We start from the raw sequence: 23,941 nt of genomic DNA, 5'->3' as shown, positions 1-23,941 counted from the left end.
ATAGCTGCCCGGACAGACTAAGGCAGTCTTTTTTGTCACGTTCCATGTTTCTTCTGCGAGTTCCTCTTACTCTGCTTATGTCCCTTAGAGTGACATTGTTTCCTCTGACTCTATGTGCCCTTCCTGAGAAATCTATCCAGTTCCAAAACTTCAATGACCAACCAAATGCTGATAACGCCAAATATTTCTCTCCAGTCCTACTCTTTCGATTGTACTTCAGACTCTATTTCCAATTACAAACACTCACCTGATGCTCCATAGGTGAATCACACTGAATGTACCCCAAGGTGGATTCATCACCACCCTTCTTCTTTTTCCTGTTCTTGTGTTTCCTACCCACTCAGTTGCCAGGGCTAGAAACCTCTGTGTCTTTGAATCTTTCACTTTTCCCCACCCCACAGGGCATCAAATCTCACTAAAGCTACAGTCTAAAACAACCCTCAATTTGTCCCCTCCCCTCTCTTCTCAATCCTGTGTCATTAGCTCTGGTTAACTGGTCACTGTGCTCTCACTTTCCCCTTCAGTCCCTTTTACTTTACTAGTATACAGCACCAGCAACTATCTCTTGTTCCTTGTGTGAAACACAGCTATCGTCTGACTGTAAAAATAGGTATCTTTCTAGACACAGACTTTACATTATCGGCCTTATTAAAAACTTGTGTTGGTTCCCTACTGTCTACAGCAGGAGTCAGCAAATGTTTTCCGTAAATGGATAGATATTCTAGGCTTTCGGAGGCCACAAGGTCTCTGTGGCAACTACCCAGCTCTGTAGTTGTGACTTGCAAGCAGCTATACACAATACGTAAATGAATGAAGGTGGCTGTGCTCGGATCAGACTTTATTTACCGAAAGGCAGCAGGTTGAGTTTGACCCTTAGGGCTCCGTGTGGCTCCAGCAAAATCTGTTCGAATTCCCATCTCTTCATTATAGTCTCCAACCAGTCACATCCACAAGGATTTTTCTTTTATAAACTAATAGTACTTTTTATACAATTCAAGTAACTCTCAATCATATACTGCTTTAAAATACCTCACGTATCATTTCCTTACAATGTTACTTAACTTTTCATGTGAATATATCTTCCTAGTTAGACTTTGGATTCTTTAAAGTAGGGATGATATGTTATTATATTTCTTTGAATGTCCTACGATACCTAGTATGGAGTTAAGTGCACAAAGGTATTCAATAAATGTTGAAAATGCTAAGTCCTGCAGGGAATAATATATACTAACATACATTAAAAGTGGGAGAAAAACAGAAAAATGGTTATATAATACAGAAAAAAAAAGTTTTCAATCTTTTAGGAACAAGATTGACAAACAAAAATATGAGACTAGAAATAAAGTTATTGTAAAGGTCAAATATATGATAATAATAACAAAATACAATAATAAAAATAGACAACATTAATTATTGACTATATTCCAAGCATTGGGGTAACCGTTATCTCGTTTAATTCTGATAACTTTTTGAGGTGATACTATCATTACCCCCATTTTAGAGATAAAGAAACATAGACATTAAATAACTGGCTATTAAGTGAAGCAGGACTCAACCCAGGTCTAGGAATATTTAAGGAATATGTACTTCCAGACTGAATGTGAGCATCATTTTTAAATAGCCAGTTTGGACCAGAAAAAATTTTTAAATGTGTTACTGTACTTAAATTTAAACAGCAGTGTCTCGGGGGATAAGAAGGTGCTCTGGACAGTTGTTTACCTTCATTTCTCCATATCGAAAGGGATTTTGTACATCTCGGGCCAAAATAGTACTGTCGCCCCTGACCTGACCTGCTGTTACCACTCCTTTTGTGGTTACCATGGCCACTGTTTCATTAGAAGAGGTCCAGGTGAAGTTGCCACTGCCACCTTCTACCTGTGAAAAAATACAGCCTTACATTTAATTACTACAAGAGGAAAAATGTAATTTAAGTGAAGATGTAAAATCTGGTAAAATAATATTTAAAAAATAACAACAATATATAATAAATTATTTCTGGACACATGAAGAAACTGTGAAGCTATAGTAGAAATGGGCAAGGGAAATGCTAAAAGGAGGCTATGTAATAATGGCAATGTCACAAAATCCAAAAAAGGGGCACAAGGGAGCTTGAAAAAACTTGGTAAAATTCATAAGGAAAGGCTACGCGGAAGAGCGACAGAACATAAACTAAGTCTTGTTGGGATGACAGTATGCAAGAGCATGATTTGGTTGTTACCAAAAACTGAGTTATACTATTAGGATTGGGGGGAAATAAAATTTAACATTAGCCAAATTTCAATAAATTAAGCTGTCAGAGAAACTAACTTGCCTCTTTGTGAATTCTCCTATTATAGGACATCATACCTGCACTTTATAACGATATAACATTCCCATAGGATGGTGAGGAAAAATCAGAAAGCTGGGTGTAAGCTTGATGGGAAAATAAATCTTCACTTCTTGCTGATGTGTGATTGGAAACTTTATACGCTGAATATTTTTATTCTATGAGAGCAGAGAAAAGGAGCAAAATAGATCTTGTAAGGATTGTTCTTATGATACAAGTTCATATTAAAAACATCAGCAAAATGGCGTGCTAATGAATTACTCTTCCAGTTTCTCTTTATAAAAGAAACAAAGAAATAAATGTTCCTATCCATTAAAAGAACAAAGCTACTATGGTTCAAAAATAATGAAAGGGATTTTGCTAGATCCAAAATAAGTATCACAATCAGGGAAAGTGTTAAAATTTCCTGAAATAAAAGAGGTTTATCAACACAGGGAAGGAAATCATAGTTTCAGAAAGGCCCTTGGACATCCATCAATTGAGTACATAAACTGTAAAGGCAAAGGGATATTACCAGCTATTCAGAAGAAAAGAGAACATTTAAAGACGTTGGGGTACTGAAACTAATATAAAATAACATTGAATGTCAACTGTAATTGAAAAATGCAAAAAATGAAAGATGCTGGGGTAAGACATTCCCCTCCTGCTGAACACCAAGAGCAGGGTTTGGGGGATCAAATGCCCGGGGACAGGGAAGGGGCAGGAGGAATGGGTGTGACTGTAACAGGATAGTACAAATATTTCCTGTGTTGTGATGGAACAGTTCTATATCAGGATGATGGTGCAGTTACATGAATCTATCCATGGGCTGAAATTGCACAGACCTCCTACACACACACACACACACACACACACACACACACACACACACTCACACACGAGTATATGTAAAAACTGACTAAGGTCCACCCCTATGTTTGTTGCAGCGCTATTCACAATAGCCAACATACGGAAACAACCGAAAGGCCCATCTATAGATGATTGGAAAAAGGAACTGTACATTTATACAATGGAGTATTACTCAGCTATAAAAAAAGAATGAAATCTTACCATTTGCAACAATATGGATGGACCTTGGGAATATTATGCTAAGTGAAATAACCCAGACTGACAAAGACAAATAGCATATGATCTCACTTACATGTGGAATCTAAAGAATAGAATAAACGAGCAAACAAAACAGAAATAGACTCAGAGATATAGGGAAAAAAAACTGCTGGTTGCTAGATGGGAGTGGGGAAGGGATGGAGGAGAATGTGAAGGGATTAGAAAGAGCAAATTAGTGGACACAATATAGTCATGGGTATGTGAAATACAGTATGAGGAATATAATCAACAATGTTGTAAAGATTATTAGGGTGCCAGATGGGCGCTGGGCTTATCAGGGCTTCATAGGCTGTGTAGGTGCTTAACCAATATGCTATACAACTGAAGTAGAATAACAGTATATATGTCAACTATAATACACACACACACACAAAGTCTGACAATTAAATTTGCAAACTTGTTGCAACAATGTTGCTAACTTTTTTGATATCAGAAGGATTATTCATTATGAATTTGTACCAACTGAACAAACAGTTAACCAAGTTTACTATTTGGAAGTGCTGAAAAGGCTGTGTGAAAAAGTTAGACGACCTGAACTTTTCGCCAACAATGCATGGCTCTTGCATCACGACAATGCACCAGCTCACACGGCACTGTCTGTGAGGGTGTTTTTAGCCAGTAAACAAGTAACTGTATTGCAACACCCTCCCTGCTCCCCTGATCTGACCCCCAGTGATTTCTTTCTTTATCCAAAGAGAAAGGAAATACTGAAAAGATATTTTGATGACATTCAGGACACCAAGGGTAATACGATGACAGCTCTGATGGTCATTCCAGAAAAAGAGTTCCAAAATTGCTTTGAAGGGTAGACTAGGTGCTAGCATCGCTGCATAGCTTCCCAAGGGAGTACTTCAAAGGTGACTGCAGTGATATTCAGCAATGAGGTGTGTAGCACTTTTTCTAGGATGCGTTTGCGTACTTAAATGTCTGACCTCATCTGTGTGTGTGTGTGTGTGTGTAGTCAAGGGAGGTGGAGTATAGCATAAGGAAGCTAGTCAATGGTATTGTAATAGTTATATAAGATGTCAGAGGGGTAGGAGCTTGGGGGAGGTGTGTAATCACTTCATGAGGGGTGTAAATGTCTAACTATTATGTTGCTTTGTACACCTGAAACTAATAAAAAAATTGACTAAGGTCTGAAGTCCAATAGCATTGGTCAAATGTTAATTTTCTGATTTTTCTATTGTATTACAGTTATATAAGATGTCACTATTGGGAGAACTGGGAAAACTTTTGACTAGATAGCAAGGAAACTAGGAAAACTCAAGACTTGTCTCTAACTTCACTGAATTAAGAGTATGATAGATGTCAGTTAAAATCTCCAGACCAAATTTGAATTTGAGAAACAGTCGAGCTAAGGCAAAAAAATATCAAAAATAAAAACAATTTTTAAAGGAGTAAGGGTGAGCTCAGCTTTTAAAACACAATACTTTACAGAGCAAGACCTGTGGGATTGAAGAGTGATTCCAGAATAAGATCGAACTGCCAGAAGTACCATAACAATGGATAAAAAAAAAAAAAAAATCACTGCACGTGAAATATTGTTGAAAAAAATGGATCTATTTTAATAATGAATGTAGATCTATACCATAACTGAGCTGAACACCATTCATTTAACAAATACTTATTTGTACCAACTATATGTCGTTCATTCTATTATACGTGAGGGCAATAGTGGTGAGCAAAATAGACACGTCATTGCCCTCGAAGTTTATGATGTGACAAAAGAAGCAAATAAGAAAAATAAACTATGATGAATAGTATGATCCAGGAAGTTCAGGGAGCCCTGAGAACATACCAAAGGGGAAAACATGCCTGAGAAGCTGATGTTTAAGGCAGACTTGTGCACTGAGTAGGGAGAAAGTGTTGCAGACAAAAGAGGAACTATATGTGTTTATAAAAATGAAAATAAACACATGAAAATAAAACTTAGAGGTGAAAAGGAACAAGGCATTTTCGAGAAACGAAAAGTTCAGTGTGGCTGGATGTGAGAAAGGGGAAGTTACAAGACTTGAGTCTGAGAGGCTGTCAAGGGCCCGTCATTTCGGTCGAGTGACAAACTCAGATGTCTGCAGGTACCAGACAGATAACCGAAACAGGTTTACTCAGCTAAGTAGCAAATAACAGGGAATGTCAGGAAATGCAGCTGACTAAAAAGTGTAGTTTAAATGGCATAGCCCCTATCTATTCCAGCTTGTCACTAGCACATTTTCATATAATCTAAAGAATCGGAAATCTTGGGTTTTATTTGAAACTTCCCAATTAAAAAGAAACATGCCAAAATAAAAAAATTAGACTACAAATCAAGATAGTCTGCAGGTCACCAGTTTGTAATCTCTGTCAAAGAGGGTCTCATAAAACCATGTTGAGAAGTTTAACATTTACCTTCAAGTCAATGGGAAGCCACGAAAGGAACTGAAACAGTAAACACATAATAATTTTTAAAATGTGGGGAATATCATTCCAGCTAGGGGCACTACTTGAGGTAGGAATACAAGTTAAGCTACTGTGAAAGTGTAGGTGGGAGACAGCTAGAAATGGGCTTGAGAGACTTTTAGAAGCACTGGCCTGGCACAGAAGGTGAGGGAGAAGGCAACGTCAAGGGTGACTCTTGGGATTTTTGTCTTAAACAATGGGGTGAAAGGATAAGTGGAGAAAAAGGAGGCTTGGGAGAGGGAAACAAATTTGGCAGGCTGTTAAAATATATTTTAGAGGTATTAGAAACTGATTCATTCCTTATCTCTTTACCCAGTAATTCAGTTTCTGGTATCATACCATATGAAAATTAATCCAAAGGAAAAAAGTTACACAAAAATACCCGGTTATGTCATTTACAATAATAAAAAACTGAAAATAATGCAAAAATTCAGTGTTGATGCCATGGTTAAATAAATTGGCAGGATTAACCCTTTGGGTTTTTAGAATAGAAAGAAAGTACTCTGTGGAGCTGCTGACACCTGGAAACGTGCATATGAAATAATTTTTTAAAGGAACCTCAAACGATATTAAATACACAATGACCACAAACAGAGTTATGTGCAATCACAAAGGCTGGAACAGAAAATGTAAGAGGTGTGAACTACTAAGTGTCCTGTTGATCTGTTTCTTTTTTATTTTTGTGAAAGATAAAGCAGGGATATACCACCTGTCTGCTTGCAAATCAACAAGTCAGCCCAGGCTCCCCAGTGTCCTCAGGATTCCAAGACCGTCCCTTTAAGTCCTACCTGGCAAATGATGGAGGTCAAGGATGCATTTATCATCACGACGCCATCTTTCAGGGCTTTCACTACATGGTAAGATCCATTCACAGTGGTTAGCTGCTCTTCAAAGTACTCCGCGAGGAACTGGGACATAATCCTGAGATTCTGAAAATCAGCCCCATAGCAACAACAAACCTGAAGAGATTTTTTTTTCTCCCTAAAACCATCTTAATCCCAAAGCATTACAGAAAAAGAAAAAAGAAAAAAGTGTGGCTATGCGCTCTGGGGATAAAGAAATATTAAAAACAAAATCTTTGCTCTCCCTAGTAGAAATTCTAAGTTGACAAGATGTCATTTAAAGTGGTACTAATTTTTGAAACATCCATTCATGACAAGTAGTCAGACATACAGAGTCAAAGCTTACGTAAATTTTAGCGTGACTGCGCCATTCCAGAAGTTGACAGTTCTCAGGGGGGAAATAAAAAAGGGGCGCTGGAGAGCAAGTACAACACTTCACATCTGATGTTCGCAGTACTCGTCTCCCACATAACGGTGGGAACCACCCCTGAAGGGAAGCTGTGGAATGAAGGTCGCCTCCAAAGTTGTGACACCGGCACTCTCCAGCTCTTTTCTATAACTCTGACCAAATTATATCTTATAGGTTACGATTCCTCAGGACGAAACTATTTAATGATAATAACAAAGTAGCAACTTGCATTTTCAAAGGTAAAATCTGGAAACAAAGTAAAAAAAAAAAAAAAGGCTTCCTGGCGGAAAAGATGGCCGGCTCACGGAGCTATCCATACAAGGGGCTAGGAAAATACAAACAAGAGACTCACATCTGAAATGTAGACCCTTGTGCTGCTTTTATCAAACACTTCTACTGTAATGACGTACACCTGCCCCACCTCTAGACTCCACCGCTCTCCAGGCTGGACGGTGAAACCTACACACAAATCAAGAACAAAAACATTAGAAAAGCTTCCAAAGTAGGTCCTTTAGTTCACTCTATCAAATTATATAATAATTTGGGGTTTCAAAGATCCTGGCTTCACTTAGCTCGGGTATAAACACTCTCACTTATATCTGTACAAAAACAAACCCCAACTGTGCTCATTCATAACGTGCCAGGCAAGATTGTAGCTTCTTTCAGTCACACTGGTTGTTTCCTGTGGCCTGAGGACATCGAGATTCCTTTTCCTTGTATCAAGTCTCTTTTCCTAACCTAACGCTGTATTACGTGGATCTTTATATTTTTTCACAATCTGTTTCAAGATGCTTCACTTTTGCAGATAGTATTTAAATAAACAATGTGACAAAACATGTCAATGGGTGAGTTTAAAAATTAATTAGGTCTCAAAATGAAAGTTAAAGACGCGCTCTAGTTTTTAGTGCATTCACTTTAGTGAAATAGTTTAAGCTATTTAGCTTTCAGAAAAGCATTCTCTGAAAATACCTAAAAATCCAGGTTCTACGACATATATGGTGCAGTTTGGGAGCCCGGACACAGATCGCATGTGGACATCTTCATTTTTGCTTAAGGAAATCTTATGAGCCAGAGTTGGTTGAAAAGAGAAAGGTGAGCTACGAAAGGAAAAAAAAAACCAATAACAACCCACCAAAAAAAATTCTATCTTTTGTTATCCTTTGAAAAGCAAAAACTTAAATGTGTAAGCTTCTGAGCAAAGTCTGAGGGACTCAGTAATCACGGGAATTAGGTATTCTTGAATTTCAAATTTGAGGAAGATGGAATGAGAGAAAAAAGATCATGCTCCATGCTTTTACTATTCATTTAGCTGCAGAATCTTTTCTCCGAATCAATTCTTACATAGCAGCCCTATGGAAGGCAGGACAAAGGGGCATGTCTCTGGCTGAAGGATGGAACAGTGGTGATGGAGGGGGAAGGAGGGGCACAACGTGCCATCCCTTTTCTTAAAACCACTAATTCATTTTCTATTATCTGCAGAAATCTTAATACCAAACTGTTTTCTCTTTGCCACCAAAGATACTTCTAGGTCATTTATATATTGTACTACCCAATATCTCCTGCAGTTAAATTCTAGCAGATATACACATTTACTCTGCTATCACTCCATACAGAATCTAATTAGGAATATACTTCCCTCTCAAAAATATACTGCATCCGAAAGCTAAGAAGAAATTATGCTCTGAGACACATGTAACTGAGATGACTGAATGGAAAAGTCATTAATTCAAAGTACACTAATTTCAAAGTTGTATTAATTCAGTCATGCATTAGTCTACAGTTTATCACATTATCTATAGTGATAATGGAAATATTTAATCTACTTGAGGGATCAAATTTTTAAAGCTGCCTCAGTACTCCAAATGAGCTGCTGATACACATACAATTGATATGCTATTGAAGATTACTTTTATCTATTTATTGAAGCAAATCTTTTAAAGACTGTATAGGCAACTCTATACCAATCTAGATTGATATGGACTCTCATATAATATTCATAAAATACAAGAGCTAGAAGGAAATCCGGAAATACAACATTCCCTTTATTTTACAGATGAGGACACAGACCTCGATAGGTCTCTAAACCAATTCATTCCTCTATTATCAAAATAAGGCATGTTCCTTCCACCTAATCCTGCCACTTGTTCTGAAGCTCATTTTCCCTTGCCCCTCAAAAATCTTGCTCTTTTCTCTCATATCTGTGCCATCTCTCTCTTTCTCCCTTACAGACACATTCAAGCTTCTCCCATCTTAAGAAAGTTCTCATGTCTTTTTCAAACATCTACCTTGTTTTGCTCCTTCTTTTCAAAGTCAAACTGTTTTCCTTGATAGAGTGGCCCAGGATTTCCTAGTTACTCCAGCCTTTCGGTCTTTCTCTACCTCAGCCTCTGTCGCCACCTGTCACCTGCAGAACACTGCCAATTCCTCATTTGGTTACCATGCAACTCCTCTCTCCGGGTTCTCCTCCTACTTTTTAGACATTCTTTCTGGGCCTCTATTCAAGCCAGTTCCTCTTCTTCTTGTGAACCTTAAAAGCTGGCATCAAGTGGCTCTCTCTTTGGCCCTCTCCTCTCCTCACTCTATACACCCTCCTTAGGTGATTCTGTCTACTCTCACCCACTGATAAACTGATACCTTTCAAGTATCTATCTTCGTCCTGAATTTTTCGCCTCCAGATACATAGCAAAACTTTCTTCTTGGATGTCTCTATGCCACAGGTACTTCAAGTTCACGTGTGAAAAACTAGTTTTCTTTTCCCTTCAATTGGTTCCTTCTCTATGTTACCCATCTCTAGGAACAGTAGCCACCCTAAGCCAGACGCCGGAACAAATTATGAATAGTCACCATCCATGTCCTCAAGAAAGATATATAAAAATATAATGGATTTTAATGTTTACTACTTTGGAATAAGTCAATATGAACCGAGAATATGAAAATAAAAAAAAAAGATCATGTAAGTTTTTCTTGGGGAATTTAGAGAAGTGCCTGACACACAGTTGGAGCTCAAAAAATGTTAGGGTGGCCGGTTAGCTCAGTTGGTTAGAGTGCGGTGCTCTTGATGACAAAATTGCCAGTTCGATCCCCGCATGGACCACTGTGAGCTACGCCCCCCACAACTACATTGAAACAACCACTTGACTTGGAGCTGATGGGTCCTGGAAAAACACACTTAAAATAAATAAAAAGTTTAAAAAAATATTAAATGACTGAGTTTATTTTGTAGATACTACTGTATTTGTGGACAAATGTTCTAGGCACCTTACAATGACTAGAGAACATACCACTTTGGACCAAAAACCTTCCTTTAATATGTTCAGACAAATAATATAAACAGCTAGTTAACACAACTGTAGAAGAAATACTGTATCTTTCAAGACTGATGGTTCTAACTCGGAGTAAGAAGCCCCCCAGGCCCTACACAATTTACTCCGTCCCCTGCTCCTCTCCTACCACTTGCCCGATTCTCTGCATTCGGCCTCAGTGTCTTCCTTGCTTTTCTTTAAACACGCCAAACATGCTCCTGCTTCAGAACTTTTGCAATTTCTATTACAATTCCTCTTCCTGGAGTTCTTTTACCGACATCTGAATGGCTCATTGCTCCAATGTCGCCTTATCAAAGAGGACGTCCCTAACTACCCAGAATCAATAGTAGTCTATGTTCTCAGAGCTTAGAACGATGCCAAGCATACAGGAGGAATAAATTAATTTCTTTCAGATTCAAACATTCAAAAATAGGAAACATTTCAAAACCAAACACTGAGAAATGGAATCCAAACATTTCAATTTTCTGAGAATTTAAATCTTCCTTCTGTTTGGTTTCCATTGACTATGCTAGAGCTCGACGTGTCTCTCTCTGTTCAATCCTTACAGAGCAGGTTTAGTGAATTTTAAAAAATTACTCTCAATTCAACACATAGTAATCAAAATCTAGTACAGACAATACCATCTTTTCTCAATTATTCATGTGAAAATAGGAAAGAACAAATTAATAAAATTCTCACAGATTCCTCCACACTGTTTTCCCCAGTCTCCTAATTATAATTTGACTGAGGTTGCAAATAAGCACGGAAGTCAACAGATCCTAAGTTCCAAATACTCTTTTCTCTGCCTACAATTTGTTAGAAATCAAGACGGTAACTTACAGTTCTTTGTTAAAAATAAAACCTATTGAAAATAAGTATAGTGGTATTATAATCAACAACAAATGGTTTTACCAGGACCATGTCTAGCACGCTCAGGGAAAGGCAGGTTGGCAGCTCAAATATGAACAAAAGGATACTCTTATGGACAAAGATAAGATTAGCTTGGCCCAGTTGGACGGCAGTCACCATGGCTGTTTTCTCATCCAGGAAAGCCACTTTCCCAGAAAGAGACTCATTACATGCAACTCTATGTTCTTGCAATTCCAGTGTATAATATTCCAGGGGAAATCCCACCTCTGTAAGACATGAAAGATACATACATGTAATGTGAGCAACCATTCCCACAGACAATGATGTATTGTGGGATTATAAGAGGAAAATCAGAAGTAGCCCTAAGTGAGAGTATGATCTGCTTCTCATTTTCTTCCCACTATGATGAATTCCTACATGTAGCCAGTCATTTGCAGTTGGGGATAATATATCCCCATATTGTTGGCAATAATATATTGTTGTTGGCACTGCCTGTCTTCTTACAAACCAGTGAACTGAGAGTAGCAGGAAGAAGCACTACAGGTAAATTAGGAAAGGTTTCATGTTAACGCACACTCTTTAAACTCAATGGGACTTTTGGGTTCAATAGAGTATTAGGTTTTCAGTTAAGGAACTGAGTTTCCTTGCAAAGATCGTTCAAGTCCCTTTCGGTAAAGTTTCTTCACTTGCCCTACAAAAGCTAGTAAGTTTTTGGTTGTTGTTTTAATAGAGAATTCAGATGTCTATGGCTGCGGAAGCTACGTAGCCAAATGATAGCATTTAATCTGATTAAGATATGAGGACTATCTGTGCCCACTATTAATTCTAGTATAGCAATGCAAGAATACCACAAAATCTAAAAACACACAAAAAGTAGTTTGCATACATAATGTGGAGTTGCTTCTTTAGTCAGCAGAAAGGATTTGGGAAATGTTAGTTAGTCTTAGGAAAAGATAAATCACCTTACCTATCACTCTTCCCTGAACCATTTTTGCAACTCGGTATTTAATATATGCTCCTACTAAGAGATAAATATCATGGGATGGTATAAGAAATATATTCTCCAAAACAAGCAGACGGATCGATGCTGCCGCCACTTTCTAAAAGAGGAAGGAAAAAAAAACAAAACCCAAAGTTTCCAAACTTGAGGCAAAATCTTCAAGGCCACCTTCCTTGTTAAAAGTTTATCTCTTACAAGTTTCTTCTAAAATATTTTATAAAGATTAAAAAATATCAAATATATAGTGATGGAAGGAGAACTGACTCTGGGTGGTGAACACACAATGGGATTTATAGATGATGTAATACAGAATTGTACACCTGAAATCTATGTAATTTCACTAACAATTGTCACCCCAATACATTTAAAAAAAAGATTAAAAAATACTTTCCTAATCACAAGTCATAATTTTAATTAGCCTTAAAAAATGATCATGAAAAAGAAAAGCAAGAAAAAAATACAAAAAAAAGAAAAATGATCATCAATCTAAATACCATATTAACTTTCTGAATCATTTACTGATTTTCTAAGTCACTCAAACCAAGAATAGAAAATGACAAGTCTCCTAACGGAGAAAAGGAGGTAAATAAAAAGACAAGCATGCTGAAATGACAGAAGGTAAGACGATTGCTGTGCCACAGAAATTCTTGTAATGAATCTCCAGCGAATGGACTTTGCAGAAGTCTCCTCTCTATTCCGCTGAACAGGGATCCTTGTGAAGGCTGACCCACACAAGGCGAGCAGCTGCTCTCTGGGATGTCTACACGCTGGTGTCCCTGCCACTTGCATTAAATACTCACCAAAAGACATTTGTTTTCCCCAAACCTATTTGTACCAGTTACACTTTTAATGATAATTCCTTAAAAAATTAACCATGATTGCAAAAAGAGAACTGTTGTTTCTACAAAAAACTCTAAAACATTTTGAAAAGGAGTTCAAGACAAGCTGCAAAAATGTGCGGCTATCAAAGTAGGTGTAGGTGAAAAATGTAAAAGATTGGGGGAAAAATCCTTGAAAAATATAGAAGTCTACTCAAATTGCTTCACACGTCTAATTTATCACTTGACTATAAAATGAAACGAAAAATGAAAATGAAAAGAGAAACTAGAAATTGTAAACTATGTAAGAAAGAGTATGTATATTTCTTCCAGCAAAGGCGTGGTCAAAGAAAGGTCTTAGACCTACACCAAAGGATTGGTGAATAAAATGCAATTATATGTTTTAACAGAAAACACCAGTTGTATTTGTAATTGTAATTAGGTAATAATATGGTTAAAAAGAAAACTTTTTTTTTTTATGTTTACCTCAATTGACTTTTTCAATTAAACGACCAACTACTGGCCCAAATCACATCAGGTTAGAGGGCTTCTACTATAGATAAACATAAGAAACTACATTTCCTGTAGGTGAGACTATTAAATGAAAGTTTATAGCACAAACTTTTTACCTTATAGAATGGTTCATAAATTCGAACTTTTACTACAGCAGCACCAGTTCTAATCCCAGACACCAAAATTATATCTCCTTGTTTCTCTTCTTTTTCCATCTCAGCTATATACGCTGGGGAAGAATATTCTGCTTCAGAGTATTTTAGAATCCTAAAGAGATAAAATAAGATTTGTTTCTAGTAGAATCAAACAATCAGTCTTCTTCCAAAAGACCCTGGGAGACTTTAAGCAGAGTCTCTCCAAATGTCTATATATGTAAAAAGTTTTAAAATTTGTTTTCCCAAGGACTAGACAGAAGAAAAATATTTAATGTGCCTCTGGCTAAAACTGTTGTGGGACTAAAAACTGGAACGTCCAAGAGCTTTTTCTTGGTACTGAAGACAAAAGTTTCACACTATTTTCCACTCACTGTATTTCAGCTTGTGCAGACAGCCTGAACAAGAAAACGGCCAGAAAACACACCGAACTCAAATAGCTGTCTAATCCTGAGTTCATGAACTCCTCTGCAGTGGCTCAAATGAAGCTATCATAAAGGTACCTACATCCATACCTTACTGTAGCCTATATCCATACTATATCGAAGACATTTCCCCCCGGTGAATTTAACTGCTCCAAAAAAGCCCAGACAGCAGGATCATCAAGGTCCACACAAAGAGTTGCCATTCAGTGTGCCCCAAAGTTAGATGCCCCCTTCAAAGTCACATGGTTTATGTTTGGTTTCAAGGTTACCTAATTTTGCTAGACAGTTCTTCTTTTGCTGATTCGTTATCCTGGGCAATGCTCCATTCAAACATCATCCCTGCCAAACTACTAAAAGTATTTCCTGTAGAACAAGCCGAAAGCAGACAAGACAGAATCACATATTCAAAAACATTCAGGTATCTTTAACAAGAAAGGGAAACCTAACAGGAAAATTATTTTTAGGCCTCTTTCATTAACAAATAGAAAATGAATTCGTAATGAATGAAAACATATATACTAAGAAGATCCCTGCACAAACAGTTTAAGCGTTAGTGCTACACAAGCTTTCTGAAACTAAAAAGGACTCAAGCTGATTGATTTCTGATTGACAAAAATTATACCACTTTTTCTGTTGCTTTCTACATAAAGGCCAGCTTATAGTCTATCTCAGGGTTGACAGGGATCCTGAAATCCTGGTCCCTTCAACAAAAATTTTTATAAAAATGATATTCTTGAATATTTCTAATACTTCCATTTTTCAGATTTAAAAAGTTACGCTTTACTAAATAGTTTAGAAAGAGGCAATAAATTTAAATGTTTGGAATATCATATTACAACATTAGCATACTATATTAAAAGCAATACAAAATCAGGCTCAAGAAAGACAAAATTCTGAAACTTTTTCACAGGTTTACATTTCATTCTCTTGGCCTATAGGAAGTAGATTGACCAAAACAGGGCTAGCAATAAATTCCAAAAAATGTTAATTGCTGATCGAGGGACCATCAGCAGAAGCTAAATGGCAGAACTTGGATGTTTAAGAAAACTTCTGAGATAACCAACAATGAATTGTAGCAGGACAATTTTATGAAAGTATTAGCTATCGCAATGAACTACATTCAAATTATTAATTCCTCATGTACATGAGTTTCATCTGAGAAAATAAATGTTATTTCCAATCTACTTTTCTCTCTCAGGTTGCTGTTTCCTGGTACTGAACAGAAAGAAGCTCTACTGTGTTGTAAGGAATTTTGTGGAATCCTCTGAAGTTCTTTACCTTCAGCGTCCAGCGCCCTCACCATCAGTTCCAGGGGTGAGTCGTCTACATAGAGCTCCCGGGCCCGAGATATAATTTCAATGCTGGTTATCACATCAACCTTAACATCACAGCGCAGCTCATGGTCGGTCACTACGATGAACCCAAACACTGAGAATTTAATTCAACGGGTCATGAATCTATTAAATGGCTCAAACACTCAGAAGCTTATTCTAAATAGTATGAAAAAGAAAGGCTGTAACAGTTGCTTTCAACCTGTGGAAGAAAACAGCGTAATAACAAAATGCAAGAACTTCTGTTTATAATAAGAAACACCAGACCACTGGCTCCCAAACACTGATCTAGAATGATGTTTTCATTCATCTATGGAAAAATGAGAAAAATAATTTTAAAATAGAGAGTAACTAAACTTATCCACTTTAATAGAATATACTTTATTCTTACATTCTATCTTTTGAAGTGTTAAAATGTTTTTCCTTTTATGAAATTATGGTAATAGTTTTAAAAATGTATTTATGAAAGTAAAATGATAGCAACCATATGTCAGTCCTGCCAAAAAACTTTTATTTTTTCAATTATTTTTCCCTCTGGACCATGAGATTTAAAAGCCTGGGAACCATGTATTAGACCCAACTAGAGTTCTAGTCAATAAAGCCATAACGAAATTCATACACACAAACTGAAATGGTACAGAATGAGGATGAAATAAATTGTTTTGTACTGTCTTTTAACAATACTCTCTCCCTCCCTCTTTATCACGCTTACCATGTATTAGAGAACTACATAGCCACCCAATTCTGCTGTTGTAACTATACATTTTCAGTTGTAGCTTCATCTTCAAGAAACAAAAAGCAAATTAACTACCACCGTAATACTCCAAATTACTAATGGACATCAGGGGTAAACTCTGTCCTTAGCTGTGAATCTGCGTTTATGGAATTTTTAAATTGAAGGAGAATGTTTATCAGATAATGCAGGTAAATGCCCCTCAAAAAAGGCTAAGGAGCATCAAAATATGCTACTGCAGTGAAAGCTGTACTTACTTTCATAAGAAACATAAAAACGGAATCAATTATCCTGAAATCACTTGAGATTTATACTAGGGTTCAACAAATAAGAAAACATAGAATATTATAGATGATGAGTGCCAGGTTTCACACTGTCAGAGAAAGAAGTTACCCTGTGATGCAGGATTAGAACCAAAGAAATCAGTACGAGCTCACATTTATTTTAATACATATGGAGACAGATACCGAAATAAATACCAACATGTGTGTCTATGTGGGGTAGTACACTTACGTGTATTACCTAGCCTTGCTGAGAGAGCAGTGACACTCCAGTAGTGACAAGCACACTGCCACCCTGACCTTGGTTTGTAAACATAGTTCTCTAACAAAAAGAACCAGGACTCCTGGAGGAAATGGCTGGGAAGGGAAAATACAAGATGTGTCTGGCTCATCTTGCAGTGATGAAAACAAAGAAAGCATTAAAATGAATGAATGAATGAGTTAATTAACGAATTAAGATGACGGCAAATCCAAAGGACACAGGGGCCAACATGCAAGAGCGCCCAATTGCCAAGGCTAGAAAAAGTGGAGTAACAAAATAAATTATGATTGTATTGGATTATAAACCCAAAGCAAAACAAACATCCATTCATATATAATGAATGAATACATAATTGAGAAGTTATCTGTAAAATGTAAGGTATCTTCCTTACAGAAGAAGGCTATTTAACAAGTATGGGAGGAATGAGGGAAAAAGAAAATCACCATTAAAACACCACAGTAGTAATTTCTACAGGCAAGGTTCATGAAGAAATGTTAAAATCAGTGGGTGAAACTTTAAAGAGAAACAGTATATATCAAAGTGTTTCCCCAAATATATATTAATTATTGTGGTGGTTTTAACTATGTCCACAAATTCTTCGACACTCTTCCCTGCAGGAGCTGAAGCTTAATTTCTCTTCCTTTGAATGTGGACGGATGTGGTGCTCATTTTTAATGAATAGCACGTGGACAGAGAAAAGTGATGACTTCACAGTGGTGAAACCCGACAGACGCAACCTTAACCACGTGATCAAGGTTAACATCAGCAGTGATCAATCGTGTAGATATAATCGTGCAGCCGCGATACAATGCAATGAGAAGGGCTTTTCACTTCTATGAGCTTCTTCCTAAAAATCTGTAACAGTCTAATCAAGAGAAAACATCAGACAAACCCCAACTGAGAGATATTCTACAAAATACCTGACCAACACTCTTTAAACTGTCAGGTTCATGAAAGACAAAGAAAAACAGAAACTGTCACAGATCAGAGGAGACAAAGGAACCGTGACAACTTAGCTTAGTAATGTGGTATCTTGGATTGGCTTCTAGAGTAGAAAACGGGATTTGGGTGGGACATCAGGGGAAACTGGGTGAAGGGTATACAGGAACTCTTTGTACTATCTTTGCACCTCTTCTGTAAATCTAAAATTATTTTAAAATAAAATGTTTAAAAACTTAAATTAATATTCTAATTAATTAATATTCAACTGAAGAATAGAACCTGAAGTTAAAAGAATTGAAGACCAAAACATGAGAGGCGTATGAACCAGAACCAAGGAAAGTTGAAATCTCATAGGATCAGCTGGTAGAATATACCATTAGGAAGTGTTCCATGGGTGGCAAAGGAAGAAAGGGTGAGCTTAGATAATAAACACTAAAGAATTAGGCATTGGGTAATCTAGAACTAATTAAATGGGGAGTTAAATCCCTTTCTTTTGTGGAGAAATATATAGGGCAATGGCAGAACAGGAACAGCTATGACCTGAGCTCCCGGATGGCTCAGTTGGTTGGAGCTTGGGCTCTCAACCACAAGGTTGCCAGTTCGATTCCTCGAGTCCCACAAGGGATGGTGGGCAGCGCCCCTTGCAACTAGCAACGGCAACTGGACCTGGAGCTGAGCAGCGCCCTCCACAACTAAGACTGAAAGGACAATAACTTGAAGCTGAACTAAGATTGAAAGAACAACTTGACTTGGGAAAAAGAAAAAAAAAGTCCTGGAAGAAACAGCTATGACCTTACATAACACATGCAAGAAAAGCTCTGTGCACCAGCGCCGACCCACCTGAAAACCTCAATAGCAGAAAGCGTTTCAACACAGGGTCACTGACCACAAAGAAAAAAAAATTACCTGGGAGATTTATAAGTAAATTGAGAGTGATTAGGCAAAATACCAAACACTTGACTTACCTGTGTTTTTTTTTTTACTTACCTGCTTTTAAAGAAATACATAACTCTATTAAATAATATGATATGCTTATGTATATGTCTATTATTTCGGGTATACTTCTGGTCCATACAAAAGTGAGGTAACAAAGAAAGAAAATAGAGAGGAAGAAAGTTGATCCAGGAAGATGAATAATGAAGGAGAACAAAACTAGGAGAAAGAAGCTGGGATTGAGAGAACCAAATGGATGCAGAGCCAAAAACAACAAAAAAAGAGGGAGCAGAAAGGACAAATGTTTCCTGCGGCCCTGATTCTCAATTTATCCTAGTTCCCAAATCAACTCCTCTTGCTAATGCAATTATAATTCACTGCAGCAACTAATCCATCAGTGTTTATTAAACAAGCACAGGCTGAGCACAGTGCAGAAAGTACTGATCATCCCATTTCACTCTCCCCAAAAGAAACATCCAATTGTCCAAACCCATTCTTCATCCTCGATGTGAGCTTTTCCACCTACAATTATCTCCAATATTCCTCTACTGTCCTGTACGTAAGGTTGAAAGTCTAGAGTTCACACTACAAAAAGGCATATTCATATATTCATAGACTACCTCTGGAAGGATACAGAGAAGTGGTTGCCTCTTGGAGAAATGAATCTAGAGAAAGATTTACTTTTCACTCTATAAGCTTCTATATTGTTTGCAGGTTTTATCAAATGGCAGTAACGCCTAGTCAAAACCAAACCAAACCAAACAAACAAAAATAAAATCCAAAGAAACCCGGCACTCTTACCAGATAGAGTACGCCCACCTCAAGTCTCTCACCTATCCATCATCTCTGTCACAGCCACTAATTTTCTTTACTACACTATCACCACAAACAAACAAAATTCTAAGTACCTAAATACCAGTGGGGTGCTTCAACATTTTTACCTTTATAGACGCCTTATAGTTACTAGGCAATTCCATAAATATTTGTCAAATGAATGGACAATTTCTCTCAGGTAGGCACTTCCCTTTCAAACTGTCCCCTCCCTCTCTGCCCCCACCCCACTCCCATGCCAGAGTATCTGTTCCCAACCAGGTGAAAACGCACCTGGTAGCACAGAGACTGACATTGACCACTGGGAGTCTCCATCATCTATGTACACAATTGTATTAACAGCAAAACTGGGAAAGTTGATTTAAAAGATACTTAACTCTGGAATATTTACAAGTCAGATGAAATTAGGCTGCAAGCACGATTTGACATTTTTCCTAGCAATTGTGTGAATTAATCTTTTGATATCAGAATGAATTCATGTAGTTGAGTAACTACATTGAAAATAGCACATGGGATGGACCAAAACAACACTTCTTTTCTGGCCTTGGTATCCTTTTCTATCCATTGTAGCTGCCTGCACGACGTGGTCCTCAAAGAATCTCATGTTTGAGAAGCCTATACCATATTTCATTGATTCTAAGACACTCATTTTTCGACATTTTACCATCCTGAAATTGGGATTTTTATGACTGATGACAGCTTATAATTACTGTCAGCCAGGCAGGAATCATGACATAATTGTGAGAACATGAAAAGGGCCAGCATCAAAACTTGTAGAATGGGTATTAGCAGTTGGAAGAAAACGTGGTGCACAATAGTGAAACACTTGTTTTTATCTCCTAGGAACCAAATGGTTAAGTAGACAGGGTGGGAAAGGTGGTGGTAGGATCCTTTCCAAAGCTGGAGACAAAAACAGATCAGCTCTATATAACTGCAAAGCCATTTGCAATTAAGAGTCCAATACTTATAGCTTTCAGGTGTTTTTGTTTTTAATTGATTCTTTTAAGAACTGTTGCATCACAAAGAGTCTTGGTGGCACAGAGGAAGATACTGTGGGAATAAACACAGACGATGATTGCTAGGCAAAAAGTGATTCCGATAAAGCAGAAATGTTTCGGTAGTTTTAGGAACATCTTAACTAGTTTGTCTTATTTATGCTTTCCTTTTTATTAGGCACGAGAGTGATGCAGAATAAAAATAAACATCTAATTAAGTCAAAGGCTTCTTCAATAGGTGTACAATAAAAATTCTAAATGAAGAAAAACACAATTTGTCACATAAAATAACAGTGGTACATAAAAAATAGCTTTACAATAGATGGCATCTTCAATCATATGACATATGGTATACCAAACATCTTGACCTTCTTTTCTTTAATAACAGTATAGATATATCATTTACCAAAATATGTAAAAACCATACAGATATTTCTACACCTATAAATACCGCAATGAAGTGCCAGAAACTCAGAGACACAAAGAGCTCTGCTTTGGTTTGGGCTACAAATAGCATTTCTAAAACAGACCAGTGTAGTTCTCCCCAGACATTAGTGGCTATGAGAACCACCCAGAGAGCTTGTTTGGGGCCCACCCAAGATTCAGAACTGAGGTTGGGCCTGAAAATTTACATTTCTAACAAGCTCCCAAGCGATGCTGATGATGTAGGTTCACAGACCACACTGTGGGAAGTACTGGTCTTTATGCTGCCTTTTACCTCCCTCCAGACCAATCTCAGACCTCAACACTGTAGCTAGTTCTGATAAACATTTCCTTCCTTTCTTCCTCCATTCAAACTAGTTTCCACTCTGTATTAGGCACCATGCCAGGTGCTAGATATACCCTCTCAAAAAAAAAAAAAAAAAGTCACAGAATAGGATGTCACAATTTTTTTACTGTTACGTAATGTGTTTTCTCCAAACATACCTATCTCTCGAGCAAGAATAACACTGCTGAGGCGTACAGGTTGGGTAGATTCAGTAATAAGCACAGCTTTTTGGGAACATAAGGTGCCGTTTTCGTACAAAGGCTCAACAGTTACTGCATCACGATGGCTGGAGTGCCTGCCGGAAAAAAAGTGCTTAAGAGTATGAAATGAGAATAAGTGAGTGAAATTAACTTTTGGCGGAACAGATTCTTTTGGTGTGTGTTCATGTCACGTACTACCAGGTGCATTTCAATGACTTTGATAGAACCATTACTTAGAGCCACGCGATTTAAGTGGGAGAGGCTGCCCAGACCGACTCTTTTCCCAATGATTCCATGAGCAAAGTCACGGCAGTATCACACGCCTCCCTCAATATTTAAAATCAAATTGTTACATGCTTCCCTCGCTGCGTAAAACTAGGAGAGGTGTTGTGTTTCCAGTACTGGAAAATGCGGCTTCCTCATACTGAGAAATGAGTTGCCTTCCATCCTAGAAATGAGGCTGCTGATATCGAAGACGGAAAAGCCTCAAGTATGAGGTGTGAGTCCAATTCAAAAAAAAAAAAAAAAAAAAAAAATCACTACTTTTTTTTTTTTTTTTTTTTTTTTTTAAATCACGACTATTTTTGAACGGATGGACGGAATGGCTTTCCAGGCTACCACGATTCCCTGCGTCATCCTCTCCGACAGGACATGACATCCCAGTGGGTCACCTCCCGAGCCTGACTCCCTTATGCTTCCCCATAGATGGGACGTGCCCTTCCTCCACTCGGAACGACCCTGAGTGCTCCTCTTAGGAGGTGCTCAAGGATAACGGACTCCCTTTGGGACGAACCCTCGGAGAGCGTGCAGCCCACTCCAATTAGGTTTCCCTCCCACCTTAGGTAACCACGCAAACGACCGCGGGGTCCTCTCACCCCGGAAAATCATGGCTTTCCATTCTCAGTGAGAAAGCCATGCCCCCTGGCCGTCACCCTCCCAGAGGGCACCTTCCTTTAGGCGGAAACATCTCCTCATCCAGGCAGACCTCCTCTCCACCCACCATCACTCTTCTCCCATCGCAAGAAGTTGCTCCTTCGCGGTCTGAGCCTCAGTTCCCTCGTACGTAACACGGGAGTGAGAGTACTTACTCCACAAGACTGGAAACGTTGTGCGTCACTACATGCAGAGTGTTCAGTTCAGTACACAATAGTTAGTTGGGTTTTGAGATCCCATCACACCCCAAGCCACCCCCCACCCCTCACCAAGTGTAGCAGCCCCGTTGCGCCTCCAGCAGGAAGGGCACCCGGCCTGGCTCCCGGCTGAAGGGTAGCAACACCTGTGGCACGTTAAGCTTGTTGGCCAGGGCCCCGAGCAACACCAGAAGCGGCAACAGGACGCGGTGGACAGGCAGACACAAGAACAGCCGTAAGCCTCGGGGCGTTGGTGCTCCAGAGCCAGTCATGGCGACTGCGGGCTTCAGCTTCCCGCTCAACTACGGCCGCGCCCTCAGCCCCAATGTCAGCCAATCCGCGGGCGGAACGTCAGCAGGAGGCGGGGCCTCGTCCTGGCTCGGAATTGTGGGAATTTCGTGCAGCGCCCCCGCAAGCCAACATTATGGAAATTTTAGGCACAAACCCAGCCACCCACTTAAATATTGGACGGCAGATCTTTTTAATAGTAAGAAACAAGCAGAAAAGGAAAGAACAGAACTGAATTCTCCCAGTTTAATTTCTCCTGTTGCCTACCTTGTTATTTGGCACCTAGTCGCACCCCGCCAAAATCTTTTTTGCAGAAATTTCCATCCAGCATGGGTCCATGCCTGCACACGGAAAAATTTTCCAGTCTCGAGTATAAACAACCGGACGTTGTCAAGGGAGCTGTCACTTTTACTACGATGTCAGATTCACGTCCAGCCTCATGGCCTGAGTGAACGAAATGCCAGGCACTGGTGTCTCAAAGGCAGCTTTGAAAGCTATCCCCACACAGCCCGTCTCTAAGCAAATACTGAGTGCACTTCTTGTTAAATTAACTTGTTTTCTCCAAATATCCAACAGAATATTACCTGAAAGGCTGTCTCGGTGCAGTATACTAAAACCACACTTATATAGAAGATGCTATCAGTACCATATATTGTTGAAGTTGTTTAAGGAGCAAAGAGCCTAGTAAAACGCGTTTATAATACGGTTGTAAAAAATGTACAGCTCACCCTAAAGATGCCAGGGTTAAATTAAGTAACCTATAAAAGGGCTGGCCCATGAATATTCTTTCGAATCTTTACATTTATGTGATAAAACATGATTTCTTCATTTTACAGATGATGCAATGAAATAGTTTTATATCAGGACACACACTAGAAATCTCAGTGCCAGAGTTTTGGACCGTTTTTTTTTGGTGTGCTTCCAAAGCTCTACATTAACTCTTTCTGCTGCCACCCACAAAGATCTTCATTTTTAACCCAAACCTCATAGTTCCCGCGGAAAAAGCACATTTGGATTAATAAATAAAAGTCAAGTAGGTCTGAGGG

General features: G+C 38.4%; 1 protein-coding gene across 1 annotated transcript in view; it reads right to left on the bottom strand.

Annotated features, from left to right (window-relative positions):
• The window catches only part of NUP210L (nucleoporin 210 like), a 50,603-nt gene extending 35,085 nt beyond the window's left edge, over positions 1–15,518 (bottom strand). The window contains exons 1-10 of the mRNA XM_081024928.1: positions 15,479–15,518; positions 14,470–14,563; positions 13,740–13,890; positions 12,260–12,392; positions 11,400–11,558; positions 8,090–8,158; positions 7,473–7,579; positions 6,658–6,798; positions 2,347–2,484; positions 1,720–1,875 (exon numbers count right to left, since the gene is read on the bottom strand). Of these exons, the coding sequence (XP_080881054.1) occupies positions 1,720–1,875; positions 2,347–2,484; positions 6,658–6,798; positions 7,473–7,579; positions 8,090–8,158; positions 11,400–11,558; positions 12,260–12,392; positions 13,740–13,890; positions 14,470–14,563; positions 15,479–15,503 (1,173 nt within the window). The 5' untranslated portion in view covers positions 15,504–15,518. The remainder of the gene's footprint in view (positions 1–1,719; positions 1,876–2,346; positions 2,485–6,657; positions 6,799–7,472; positions 7,580–8,089; positions 8,159–11,399; positions 11,559–12,259; positions 12,393–13,739; positions 13,891–14,469; positions 14,564–15,478) is intronic.
• Positions 15,519–23,941: the final 8,423 nt, after the last annotated feature.

The sequence above is a fragment of the Rhinolophus hipposideros genome, assembly GCF_964194185.1.
Source record: "Rhinolophus hipposideros genome assembly, chromosome: 19".
NCBI classification, from domain to species: Eukaryota; Metazoa; Chordata; class Mammalia; order Chiroptera; family Rhinolophidae; genus Rhinolophus; species Rhinolophus hipposideros.
Note: the sequence above shows the minus strand (reverse complement) of the source record. Positions and strands in the feature narration are given on the sequence as shown.